Consider the following 13,161-nt stretch of genomic DNA (forward strand, 5'->3'; position numbering starts at 1 on the left):
GTTCCCTCAACATTGGATCTTGAGGCCACAACATAAGGATGTTGTTACCTCGACAAAATGATCTCGTGGCCACGACAAAACGAAGTGAACCAAACCCTCGAACCTGAACCGAACCCCACTTGTTCATTTTGAGGCAAATAATTAAATAAAAACAGTTGTAAATTTAAGCGATTAACTATGTTCAGGAGATCACACGTTTTTCCACCTGTCTGGATTGTTACCAAATTACAGTTCATGAATTTGTTATTCTTTTTCATTTCCAAACATCTTTTCAAACATTATAATGCATTTTTTATTGTTGATAAAGGAAAATCTTTAGCATTAGAACATATAATGTTTGATATTTGCTAGTACATCTGTAGATGTCTGTTTGTACGTCATGAAGAAAAAAAGAAAAAAAAAAACTTTTTAGACGGTCCCTAACTTGTTTGCCACACTACAGACATTCTGGACACACTTGGACGTTCGCAAGTAAGTATGCCGTTAAAACAATACTTAACGATTTTGATCGATTGTGAACAATGTAGTAGGTTAATTGACAATCGTTGGTCAATATCATGTTTTTCAATATCATGTCGCTGATTAGAATTTGCAAACATTAACTTTATTACACATATAATTAAGATCTTGAACGCGGTTAAATCTGAATGTGCGAATATAAAACCAACTTTACCCAAGTCTTTCGGTTTGAGGAGTCAATAAACCCCAGCGAATATGCTCTATTAAACTTCTTACATTTACATTTACATTTAGTCATTTTGCAGACGCTTTTATCCAAAGCGACTTTCAATTGGGGAAAGCGATTCATCTTAAAGAGGCAATCAGACAGAGGATGTGCTTGTAACACCAAGTCTCAGGCATTGTTCAAATAAGTACAAGCTAGCAAGGGAAGGACTAAATAAAGAGAAAGATAAAGAAAATGTAAATATTATTATGATTATTATTATTATTAGGTTTAGGATGAAGTCAAGTAGTGTCGAAAGCGATGAGTTTTCAGTTGCTTGAAGATTAACAGGGATCCAGCATTCCGGTATTGTACCGAAATCCGACCCCTGTGGAAAATCTTACCCCTCGCGTGCACGCGCATCACACATTAATACGCAGTGCAGCGACTTTAAATGCATTTCGTCTTTTAACGTCCAATAACATGAATTTACATGTTATGTTAATGCTTTTGAGCACACATCCTCCTTGTTAACCTGTGCTACACCCCCCTGACCAGCACAGGTTAACAAGGTCACAGACTCACAAAATTAATTTTATTATCACATCATGTCATGTTAGGATGTGTGCTCAAAAGCATTAACATAACATGTAAATCTAATTAAATGTTAATCTAGTTTAAACATGTAAATTTAAATTAAATTAAATTAAATTAAATTAATTAGTTTAAAATTAATGGGGGGTGGGGACTTCTGGAGGGGATGTAGATTCTTAATAGTGAGTGGAAGTAGGCGGGTGCTGAGCCTGTGGTTGTTCTATATACAAGCGTCAATGTCTTGAACTTGATGCAAGCTGCAACTTCTTCAGGTTCTGTTACTGTATTTTTGGTTTGTTAAAGAAAAATTGCAACGAATCAGCGGCTGTATGACTAAATAGAATATTTTTGTTACATATTATATCGAGTACCTACATCATAATTACTGGAAAAATAAAAAGATTATTGTGAGATAATTTGAAGTTAAGTAAATTGTGAAATAATGGTCAAAGTGAAAAGGACTGATACAAGAATTTAATTAAAAACTGAATAAATTAGTGCCTATTAGACAACTATATGTAGCCTACTGTTGTTGTTGTTTTGTTTTGTTTTTTCAACTTTTTTAGTTTTAACACTGTTTAATCTCTGCATAGTAAACATATAGAGGCCTGTGTTGTGAGGAGTGATTGGATGTTCTGAAGTAAACACGCTCTCCATCTGAGATGAGTCTCTCAGAGAAACAGAGGTAAGACTTCTTTATAGCCAGTCCTAGAGTTAATAGCTAACTCTCATGCAGTTCTTCTAATATCGCTGCAGATAGATGATAATAATAATAAAATAAAATAAAATATATATATTTTTGAGGTATTAAAATTAACCTCTTCAAAATCTGAAGATGTCGATAAGAAGGGGGGGAAACTTGAAACTGAGTTTAGTTTTAGTTATATGGTTGGTAGGAAAATCACTTGTTTAGAGTGCAGTTGAGGAATGCATGACATAATTGGTGGTTTTTTTCCTTCATGCCGGAAAGGCAGAACAAAAAATAACAAGAGACCAGATATGTTGCATCTGGAGCAGGGTAGGAAACAGTGCAGCTGGTGTGGTTGAATGGACTGAGGAGGGTGATACAATTTGGAGTAATGGTGGTGGCAAGAGAACAAAGTAATGCCAAAGAAAGCTGTTTTGTTATACATAAGTGGAAATAAGGGTATATTACCAAGTGTTAACAATGAAAAATGAACAGAATATATACATATATTTATCAATAAACTATATTTTAAAAACAGGAGAAAAAGGGATGCAAGTGACGTCAAAGAAAAGAAATGAACAAAACAGAAACAGAAAACAGAAAAATCAGATCTAACTCATTATTCAACTTCTAACCAAATTACCAGACAAATAAAAATAAAGCAATTCTTCAATGCCAAGAACCCTAAACTTCCCTACTCTAACTAGTAAACAAAACTTACAAAGGGTGGCATTCACTTTCTTACCCGGGGTGTCGAGGTACCTATATATTGCACTGTAAGTCACGTGACTTCTCACCCATCTGCATTTCCCCTGGACAGGGTAAACGCCATCAAAATGATAAAAAGGAAGGGGGAAAAAACAAAATGGGGGGAAAAAATAGCAAAGTGAGATGGTAAACTAAAAATGGTAGGGATTAAAACTGTCACCAAACAAATGATACTAGCTCAAAGAACAATACAAAAACTCAACACAAGGCAGACAAGCAGGGGAGCAAGGATACTTTCTCTTTCATTTCAACATGATTTTATATGCTGCTGGAAAACTTGATTGATGTCATGCCAGTTTAATGACAGCCTCCCAAACCAACTGGAATTCAGAAAGAGTGAGCCTAAGAAAAATTAGAGAGCGAGGGAAAAAGAGAGAAGCAGGCATGTAACACATAAACATTACAATTTAAGGCTCCTAAGACATTTTAATTCTAGAACAAACATCTTGATCCCATCCCACTGAATCTTTGTGGAGTGACAAGATTTTTATTTTTATTTCCATTGAATCAAATATCAAACACAGAAAAAGTTAAGGAATGTGTCCAAAACATTACATACTTTTGTTAAATTTCTCTTCCTGTGGTTAAGATGTGAATGATAAGGCACAGTTATTGTTGAAGGTCAAATGCATTTGATTCCCATTTGCAACATCAAATGTCTTCATATGAGAATGATGAACCTCTTGTCGTAAAATGTTTTTCTCTCTCTGTTCTTTGTGTCATTAGTGGAAGTTCAGGCTCACGTGTGTCCAGCTCTGTGTCTGTGAAGAGTGACCATTCAAAAGGAGATGGCACACCGAACTTCAGTGAGAAACAAACATCATCTATTAAAAGGTACTTTATTTGTTTTACATTTATAACACTGTAATAGCTCATTTCTGCACTGTGGTATATGTAAGACAACTTCATTAATAAAACAATAAATTTCAGAAAGACATGTCATGTTATCTGCTTCTCTCTTTATTTAACTCTGACTGGAGTTTCTTTCCAGTAACTCAGTTACACAGGAAGTCACTAGGGGGCATACATTCAACATGGAAAGACATCAGACAACCAAATATACATCCAATATACATCCATCTATCCAGCCATATTCATGATCAAATTCACATTTACTGTATACTGTATTTAATTATTGTATTTAATTCTTTACTGAGGGACCTCCTATAATAAGGTGTGTTTTTCTATTTCTGTTCTTTGTGTCATTAGTGTAAGATCAGGCTCACATGTGTCCAGCTCTGTGTCTGTGAAGAGTGACCGTTCAAAAGATTTTGGGCTACCAAATTTCAGAGAGAAAAAAACATCATCTACCAAAAGGTATTTTGTTAGTTTCTCCAATATTAGTAGTTTGTCAAAGGTAGGTTAGCAAATACTATATTTTTTCAGTAGGTGAGACTGAACAGTGGAGAAGCGGAAATCTGGGTTTCAAACTGTATGTAAGCTGGATTTTCTTTTTCAGGAACATTTTTTGAACAAATGTTATGATCAAAAATTAAGAAGAAATTCTGCACTATTTCTAGGTCAATCAAATATGGTTGACAATGATCATGTGACTAATTGTAGGTCAGACCTTTCTTCCACTGAAGCTCAAGAGGTTAACTGACCAAAACGGTACTGTGAATGTCTATGACAGTGCACTGCAGATTTATAGCCAAAATAATTCTGAATTCGCAAACTTAACTGTGGTTGCAAACATGCATTTCTGTGGAGGACAAAATAGCGAGAGCATGTGCAGATATCAGACATGAAAACCTTCTGTAAAGCAAGTTTCTTTCTGTTCTTTGTGTTATTAGTGTAATATCAGGCTCACATGTGTTCAGCTCTATGTCTGAGAAGAGTGACCAGTCACATGATCCTTCACCAAACTTAAGTGGGGAAACACCATCATCTACAAAAAGGTATTGTGTTAGTTTCTCCAACATTAGTAGTTTGTCAACGGTAGGTTAGCAAAGACTGTAGTTTTTTTCTAGCTGATCAGTAGGCGAGACTGAACAGTAGAGAATCGGAAATCTGGGTTTCAAACAGTATGTAAGATGGATAAAGTGTTTTCTTTCTCTCTCCGTTCTTTGTGTTATTAGTGTAAGATCAGGCTCACATGTGTCCAGCTCTCTGTCTGCGAAGAGTGACTGTTCAAAAGATTATGAGCCACCGAACTTCAGAGAGAAAAATCCATCATCTACCAAAAGGTATTTTGTTAGTTTCTCCAACATTAGTAGTTTGTCAAAGGTAGGTTAGCAAAGACTATATTTTTTTCTAGCTGTTCAGTAGGAATTGGAGCAATGGAGAATCTGAAATCTGGGTTTCAAACCATATGTAAGCTGGAATTTTTTCAGGAACATTTTTGAACAGATGTTATGATCAAAAATTAAAAAGAAATTCTGCTCTATTTCTAGGTCAATCAAATATGAGTGACAATGATCATGTGACTAATTGTACAGTAGATAAGATCTTTCTTCCACTGAAGCAAAAACGGTACTGTGAATGTCTGTGACAGTGCACTGTGGATTTATAGCCAATATAATTCTGAATTCGCAAACTTAACTGTGGTTGCAAACTGGCTTATTTCTGTGGAGGACAAGATAGCAAGAGCATGTGCAGATATCAGTCATGAAAACCTTCTGTAGTAAAGCAGTTTTCTTTCTGTTATTTGTGTCATTAGTGTAAGATCAGGCTCACATATGTCCAGCTCTGTGTCTGTGAAGAGTGACCAGTCAAAAGATAAACCACTGAACTTCAGTGAGAAAATATCACCGACCAAAAGGTATTTCATGTGTTTTTCATTTTACCATTGCATTAGCAAATTTCTCAACTGTGGTGTATAATAGAACATGGCTAAATAAAACAATGCCAGACATCATTGAGAAAACACCATCACCTACCAAAAGGTATTTTGTATGTGTCTCCAACATTAATAGTTGTCGAAGGCAAAGCAAAGACTATATTTTATTCTAGCAGTTCAGACAGAATATGCTGTTGAGTCCACATTAGAAATCTGGGTTTCAAAACCCAGAACCTTTTAGGAACAGTTTCATTAAAAACAAAAGGTAAAACAAATGTTATGCACTAAAATTAAGAAACCCCCACTATTTCTAGGTTCTTAATCAAATATGAGCAACATTGATCATGTGACTATTTGTACAGTAAATCAGATTTTTGTCTTCCACTGAAGCTGAAGATGCTTTTTGGATAAACTCAAATTGTGCTGAAGAAAACCATAAGGTTTTCTTCATTTCACTCCAGTCCTGCTGTCGTTAAAGAGACATAACAAATACAATGGTCTATAGTCAGGAGAAAGCACATTGTTGTATATCAGTGCAAACCATTATCTCAACAGTTTTTGGTTTCCATTTTGTCCTGTGAGTGTTAGGGGTTTTTTCACCTACAGACAGTCCCACCACAGAGAAATAAGAGTACATAAAACACATAAGAGTAAACACGGTTAGAAATGACAACTGGACAAAGAATCTGCAATAACATTGTCAACATTGTGCTGCTTCCGTCATGGCTGATGAGAATTTAGCACTGAGGGACTCAACGGTGTCTTCTAAAACAAGAAGGGGGCGGCAAGATTTCTACCAGAAATTATTTTCAGCACCAATTATTTTGTGTAGTGAAAATGAAGGCATATGCAGTCAAACACAGTGAATATTGTGAGACTTTCTCAATTCAGGACAGTTCATTTATTGACACGGTCAAACTAAACCTTAGCAGTGGCATACTGAAGCATCTGTATACTGAAGCAAATTATTCCGAAGTAATGAGTTGAACATAATCTATGTTTTTAAATCAGACATTCATTAATAGATGTTAGAAACTGATTCAAACACTTGGGAGAGCTTCACAAGGAGTGAACTGAAGCTGGAGTCAGTGCATCAAGAGTCACCACGCTCAGACGTCTTCAGGAAAAGGGCTACCAAGCCACTTCTGAACCAGAGACAACGTCAGAAGCATCTTACCTGGGCTGTGGAGAAAAAGAACTGGACTGTTGCTCAGTGGTCCAAAGTCCTCTTTTCAGATGAAAGTAAATTTTGCATTTCATTTGGAAATCAAGGTCCCAGAGTCTGGAGGAAGAGTGGAGAGGCACAGAATCCATGTTGCTTGAAGTCCAGTGTGAAGTTTCCACAGTCAGTGATGATTTGGGCTGCCATGTCATCTGCTGGTGTTGGTCCACTGTGTTTTCTGAAGTCCACAGTCAACGCAGCCATCTACCCGGAAATTTTAGAGCACTTCATGCTTCCTTCTGCTGACAAGCTTTATGGAGATGCTGATTTCATTTTCCAACAGGACTTGGCACCTGCCCACACTGCCAAAGGTACCAAAAGCTGGTTCAATGATCATGGTGTTACTGTGCTTGATTGGCCAGCAAACTCGCCTGACCTGAACCCCATAGAGAATCTATGGGGTATTGTCAAGAAGAAGATGAGAGACATCAGACCCAACAATGCAGATGACCTGGGCCCGTATTCATGAAAAATTGTATTGGTCTTATGAAGTATTCTAATTTGTTGAGATAGTGAATTGGTGGGTTTTTGTTAAATGTGAGCCTAAATCATCACAATTAAAAGAACCAAAGACTTAAACTACTTCAGTCTGTGTGCATTGAATTTATTTAATACACAAGTTTCACAATTTGAGTTGAATTACTGAAATAAATGAACTTTTCCACGACATTCTAATTTATTGAGATGCACCTGTACATGTATTTACATTGTGTGTGTGTATATATATATATATATATATATATATATATATTAGTGGTGGGCCGTTATCGGCGTTAACGTGCTGCGTTAACGTGAGACTCTTATCGGGCGATAAAAAAAATATCGCCGTTAATCTATTCTCAAAGTTGGGTTGGGAGCTGGGTCTATACTACGCAAGCTATGATGACTTTCACCTTGATATTTTAGCGGATGTATACCTAGTCAATTGCACTGTAGGGGTGAGAACGAGTCTTGAACCTGTGTGTATGCGTGCTAACATGGATGCAGCTATGAAGCCGCCGGGTTTGCTTCAGGGAAAATTTATTTTTAAGAAGCTTCCCAATGGAAATCGGCAAGTCATTTCTGTCTCTACGTTACATGGTCACGCTCTCTATATCGCGCGCACAGCGGAGTTCCGCCCCGGTTCGCGCACACACACACACACACACACACAAACAAACAAACAAACAAACGTAAGCGCACACACAAGTGAGCACACTCCCACTCCTATTTGTAAATATTAAGCCGCAAAACGTCTATTTAAATATGACTTCTGTGTGTCTCTGTGTTAATGTATGGCGCAGACGCACGGGTTTGTTCACTACTCATACAGAAGCGCACGACGCTTGCGGCGATATTAACGTCTGTCGTCTCACTAAATGAGGACATAAATACATGAACAACATCTCCAGAACGGCTCTGAGAGTCACTTCATGAGCATTCGAGCGTTTCATTTGAGAAAAACTATCCTCACGGTTTCACTTGCATTGGGCAACGTAATAGACTACTACTACTAAAACTATTAAAACCTTATCTTTAAGGAATAATCATACAATGTCTTCAATGTTATTATCAATATTAAATTCTTGATGACTGCTAGTTGTTTACTTATCTACTTGGCAGAATTCAAATGAGCCATTTTAATCTAGATTAATCTAGATTAATTCCAAGATTACAGTGAGATTAATCTAGATTAAAAAAATTAATCTATGCCCACCACTAATATATATATCTCACTGTAATCTTGGAATTAATCTAGATTAATCTAGATTAATATATTGTGACGGGGTGGAAGAATCACGCGACAAGGAGAGCTCGGATAAATACCCCGTAGGGTGGATTTATTCACAAACAGAAGTAGTGCAAAGTGCAAGGTGGCTGGCTGGTGTGGCGTGGTGCTCTCTGTGTGATTTTCTCCCGGTGCAGTGAATTCGGCGTCTGGCTCTCGTCAGAGCGGGGTCGGTCACTCGCTGGCTTCTGAGAAAAAGAGAGAGACAACACATTAGTCTCCAGCCTGGGCGAACTCTCCCTTTCCTGCAGCCTCACACGGCTTATCTGGCCGTGGGCTGATGAGCCTCAGGTGTGGCCGATCCCGTTGTGATGAGCAGGTGCAGGTGTTCCGTGTTCGTCTCCAGGGCAACGCTGATGAGTTGTCGGGACGCTCGTCACACTATATATATATATATATTAATGAAAGTATGAATCATTTTGTCAGTTTGTTAGAAGCAAAATTCAGTACCTTGCAATAAGAACTTATATTTGAGTAAAATACTTGGGACCCAATTGGCAAAAAGGTTGAAAGTGAATGTGTACCTAAATGTTTAGTTAAAAAATAATAATTCCTTAAGTACTTCCAGAAATAAAACCCTATTGGTAATTCTGATTATTCTTTACTTTGTTTAACATGATCAATGACCAGATTTATTTTGCTGACAGGGTTCAACATGAGAAATTAGACACAAAGGTTCAGAAGTGCCACTTCCACAAGAAGTTCAGAGAAAATCTCCACAGCATATTCCAGGTAGGAAATAAATTTCTTCTAGATCACATTTGTACATTTGTTCTATATGTAAATTATTTATATTTTAAGCATTTTGATACGTGAACGTACACTTTGGTTATTTTTTGTTCTACACCTTTTTTCTTGCTTATTTTTAGGATCTTGAGAACAAAATAATAACATTTTTGAAGTATGAGCTGGAAAAATTTAAGAAAATATTAAAAAAGGAAAACACACAATACTTTGTGAGAGATACAGAGGACATGTGCAGGATCAAAGAAGCAGCTCTTGATCTCACACTCTACTTCCTGAGAGAGATGAAGCAAGATGAAGCTGCTGATACTCTAGAAGGTCAGAGTCTTATGAACGTAGACTGTCAGATTGTCACTTATAAATGTATACAATTTTAATGAGAATAAGTTTTTTTGTTCCTGTGTTTAGACAAGCTGGTCTTCATGCATCTTAAATCAAACCTAAAGAAAAAGTATCAATGTGTGTTTGAAGGAATTGCTAAGCAAGGTGATGCTACGCTTCTGAATAGCATCTACACAGATCTCTATATCACTCAGGGTTGTACTGAACAGGTCAATACTGAACATGAGGTAAGACAGATTGAAGTTACTTCCAGGCGTCATGAATCACAAGAGATACAGGTTGAATGCACAAATTTATTTCAACCTGGAAAAGACAAGAAGATCAAAACTGTACTGACAAAAGGAGTTGCTGGAATCGGAAAATCAGTCTCTGTGCAAAAGTTTGTTCTGGATTGGGCTGAAGGAAGAGAAAATCAAGACATCAGCTTCATATTTCCTCTTCCATTCAGAGAGATGAACTTAAAGGATAAAGAAAAACAAAGTTTGATGGACCTTATAACTCTGTTTTTCCCAGAGACAAAAGGACTGAACCTTGCAAAGAGGAATATGTACAAAGTCCTGTTCATTCTTGATGGATTGGATGAATTTCGTCTTCCTCTGAACTTTGAGTGTAATGAGACGTGGTCTGATGTATCGTCACCAGCCTCTCTGGATGTTCTCCTAACAAACCTCATCAAGGGAAATCTGCTTCCTTCTGCTCTCATCTGGATCACCACCAGACCAGCAGCTGCCAGTAAGATTCCTCCTGACTGTATCGACCGAGTGACAGAGATACGAGGATTCAATGATGCACAAAAGGAGGAGTACTTCAGAAAAAGATTCAAAGATGAGAATCAGGCCAAAGAAATCATTGATCATGTTAAAAAATCAAAGAGTCTCTTTATCATGTGCCACATCCCAGTCTTCTGCTGGATTTCAGCCACTGTTCTCAAGAACATTTTGGAAATGAAAACAAATAATGATCAGAAAAACAATCAGGCAAATAACGTCTCCAAAACACTGCAGGAATCAAATACTGAAGACACTCCCAAGACTCTGACACAAATGTACACACACTTTCTACGCTTTCAGATCCTGCAGAGCAGACGAAAATATGATGGAGAATACACACCAGATATTTCCTGGGATAAAGACGCCATACTTTCACTGGGGAAACTGGCATTTCAACAACTGGAAAGAAACAATGTGATCTTCTATGAATCAGATCTGGAAGCTTGTGGTATTGATGTCTATAAAGCATCAGTGTATTCAGGCATGTGTACCCAGATCTTTAAGGAGGAAAGAGGGATCATTCTTGGTACCATGTACTGCTTTGTTCACTTGAGCATTCAAGAATTTATTGCAGCCCTTTATGCACATCTGTTTCTAGACATTCACAAGAACAGCGTGTTTGTTCATGAGTCTACAGAACAGGACAACAAAAATGAAACCGTGACTGATTTGCTCAAGACTGTAGTTGACAAAGCGCTTGAGAGTGACAATGGACACCTGGACCTTTTCCTTCGATTTCTTCTTGGCCTGTCAATCCAGTCCAATCGCCTACTCTTACAGGGTCTGTTGACACAGCAAGATGACAATGACCAGAGCAAAAAGGAAATCGTTCAGTACATCAAGCATAAATTTGAAGCTAATCTGTCTCCAGAGAGATCCATCAATCTGTTCTACTGTCTGAATGAACTGAACGACCAAACTCTGGTGAAAGAGATTCAGACCCACCTTAGCAAAGGAAGTCTCTCATCTGCTGATCTTTCTCCTGCCCAGTGGTCTGCTATGGCCTTTGTGTTGTTGACATCAAAGGAAGAGCTGGAGGAGTTTGAGCTTCAGAAATTCAAGAAATCAGATGAGTGTCTCATTAGATTATCAGCAGTCATCAAAAACTCCAAAATAGCTCTGTAAGTCATTTAATACAATTTGTTTATTTAGCAGGTTTTTTTGTTAGCAGCAGAAAAACAACATTTATTATAAACTCATCGTTCCACTGTTATTTTCACTCCAATATGAATGTATTGTTAAATTCAATTTCCGTATTTAAGTCTTCTTTTGTTTGATTGATAAAACTTCTCAGTGTTCTAATAATTAACCTCCATATTCTCCACATCAAAAGACAATGGAGTGCTTTCAAATATAAAACTTATTGCCAATAAAGCTATAAATCTTAAAATGGGTTTCTTGTTTGGTTTATGTAGCAAATTTGTCACTTAATCAAAAATACTAATGATTTTGTAGTTGCAATTTCAGTCTAGCCCACCAGTCTGTTTTTATTTAATCTAATGTGACTTGTTTTCCTTGTAGACTGAATGATTGTGACTTAACAGACAGAAGCTGTTCAGCTCTGGCTACAATTCTTGGTTCAGATACCAGTCTGAAAGAAATGAACATGAACAATAATAATCTGCAGGATTCAGGAGTGAAGCTGCTCTGCACTGGACTGGAGAATGTAAAGTGTGAACTGGAGATACTGAGGTAAGTTTTGCGATAACCAACAAAAAACTGATCTCAACCAAACCTAAAGATTATGATTTTGTTTTACATATTCTTTTCAAAATGTAAATTAAATAGACAAATTATGAATTTCACAGTTTACTATCTCCCTTGTTAAAAAATATGGGCATTATGCAAAATGATTAATTTAAATCTCCTTTTGCTTGACTAATAATGTCTAACTTTCATTATCAAGGTGTTGAAAAGTAAAATTTCCTAATATACACTAAAAGCAACTAGGTAAATTTTATCATTACTACCATCTAAATGTAATTGGATGTAGAAGACCTTATAGATATAGATCATTTTGATATAGACATTCTTCCAAGTAAAACATTTCTATTTTGCTTTTGTTTTTTGTATTTATATATTTAGGCAACCGTTAGATGCAGCTCTAGGATTGAGTCAGAATTAAGATCCATTTATTAATTTTGAGCTGGTTAATCCACCACAGAAAGGAAATTTTGAGCTGGTTAATCCACCACAGAAAGGAAGGCTTAACTGTTTTAGCTCAGTGAAACTTGTTTGCTTTCCAGCAAAAATTGTATGTTCCTGGTCCTTCCACACCATAAGTGTGGACTTTAATTAGGCCATTCCAAAACTTAAAGTTTGTTTTTCAACTATTCTGATGTAGAGTTACTTGTATGTTGTGGATCATTCAGATGAAATACTTTCACACCTATAGAGTTTTAGATAATTGAAACATTGGAAGTGAATGTAAGATTATCAGGTGAGTTGATGTCTAACATTTTTAAGGTCTCTGGGCCTTTTGTTTGCATATGTACTTGGCTATCAGTTTTCACTTTTCATTGTAGAATTCATTGTAGAAGATGTCTTTAGGGATTAATATTTTTAACTCTTTCCCTGCCATTGACAATTTATCTTGTCTTTCATGAAAAAAACGCTTCCCGCCAAACATGAGATTTTACGGCTTTCCATGTTTTCACTGTTATATGCTCGGTGACGCTATTATGCATATCTTAAATGAGACCAGAATCTCCCAATCAAAAACACAGGCAAGGAAGACGCAGAAACAAGCGATCTCATGTGTAAGCAGATGCATATGAAAAATAATGTGATCATCAACAGTAAACAGCATATAAAGCAAAACT

The 13,161-nt window shown here is 36.7% G+C and overlaps 1 protein-coding gene across 4 annotated transcripts in view; it reads left to right on the plus strand.

Annotated features, from left to right (window-relative positions):
- Positions 1 to 404: 404 nt before the first annotated feature.
- The window catches only part of LOC131530879 (NLR family CARD domain-containing protein 3-like), a 39,842-nt gene continuing 27,085 nt past the window's right edge, over positions 405 to 13,161 (plus strand). For 2 of the 4 annotated variants that reach the window (XM_058761367.1, XM_058761371.1), the window contains exons 1-11: positions 405 to 471; positions 1,852 to 1,943; positions 3,441 to 3,548; positions 3,924 to 4,031; positions 4,508 to 4,612; positions 4,793 to 4,900; positions 5,374 to 5,475; positions 9,131 to 9,215; positions 9,353 to 9,545; positions 9,636 to 11,460; positions 11,861 to 12,031. In XM_058761367.1, coding sequence (XP_058617350.1) covers positions 1,921 to 1,943; positions 3,441 to 3,548; positions 3,924 to 4,031; positions 4,508 to 4,612; positions 4,793 to 4,900; positions 5,374 to 5,475; positions 9,131 to 9,215; positions 9,353 to 9,545; positions 9,636 to 11,460; positions 11,861 to 12,031 — 2,828 coding nt within the window. In that variant the 5' untranslated portion in view covers positions 405 to 471; positions 1,852 to 1,920. The other 2 variants (XM_058761368.1, XM_058761370.1) reach the window with 2 other exon arrangements.

Source organism: Onychostoma macrolepis, chromosome 22, assembly GCF_012432095.1.
Source record: "Onychostoma macrolepis isolate SWU-2019 chromosome 22, ASM1243209v1, whole genome shotgun sequence".
In the NCBI taxonomy this organism is placed as follows: domain Eukaryota; kingdom Metazoa; phylum Chordata; class Actinopteri; order Cypriniformes; family Cyprinidae; genus Onychostoma; species Onychostoma macrolepis.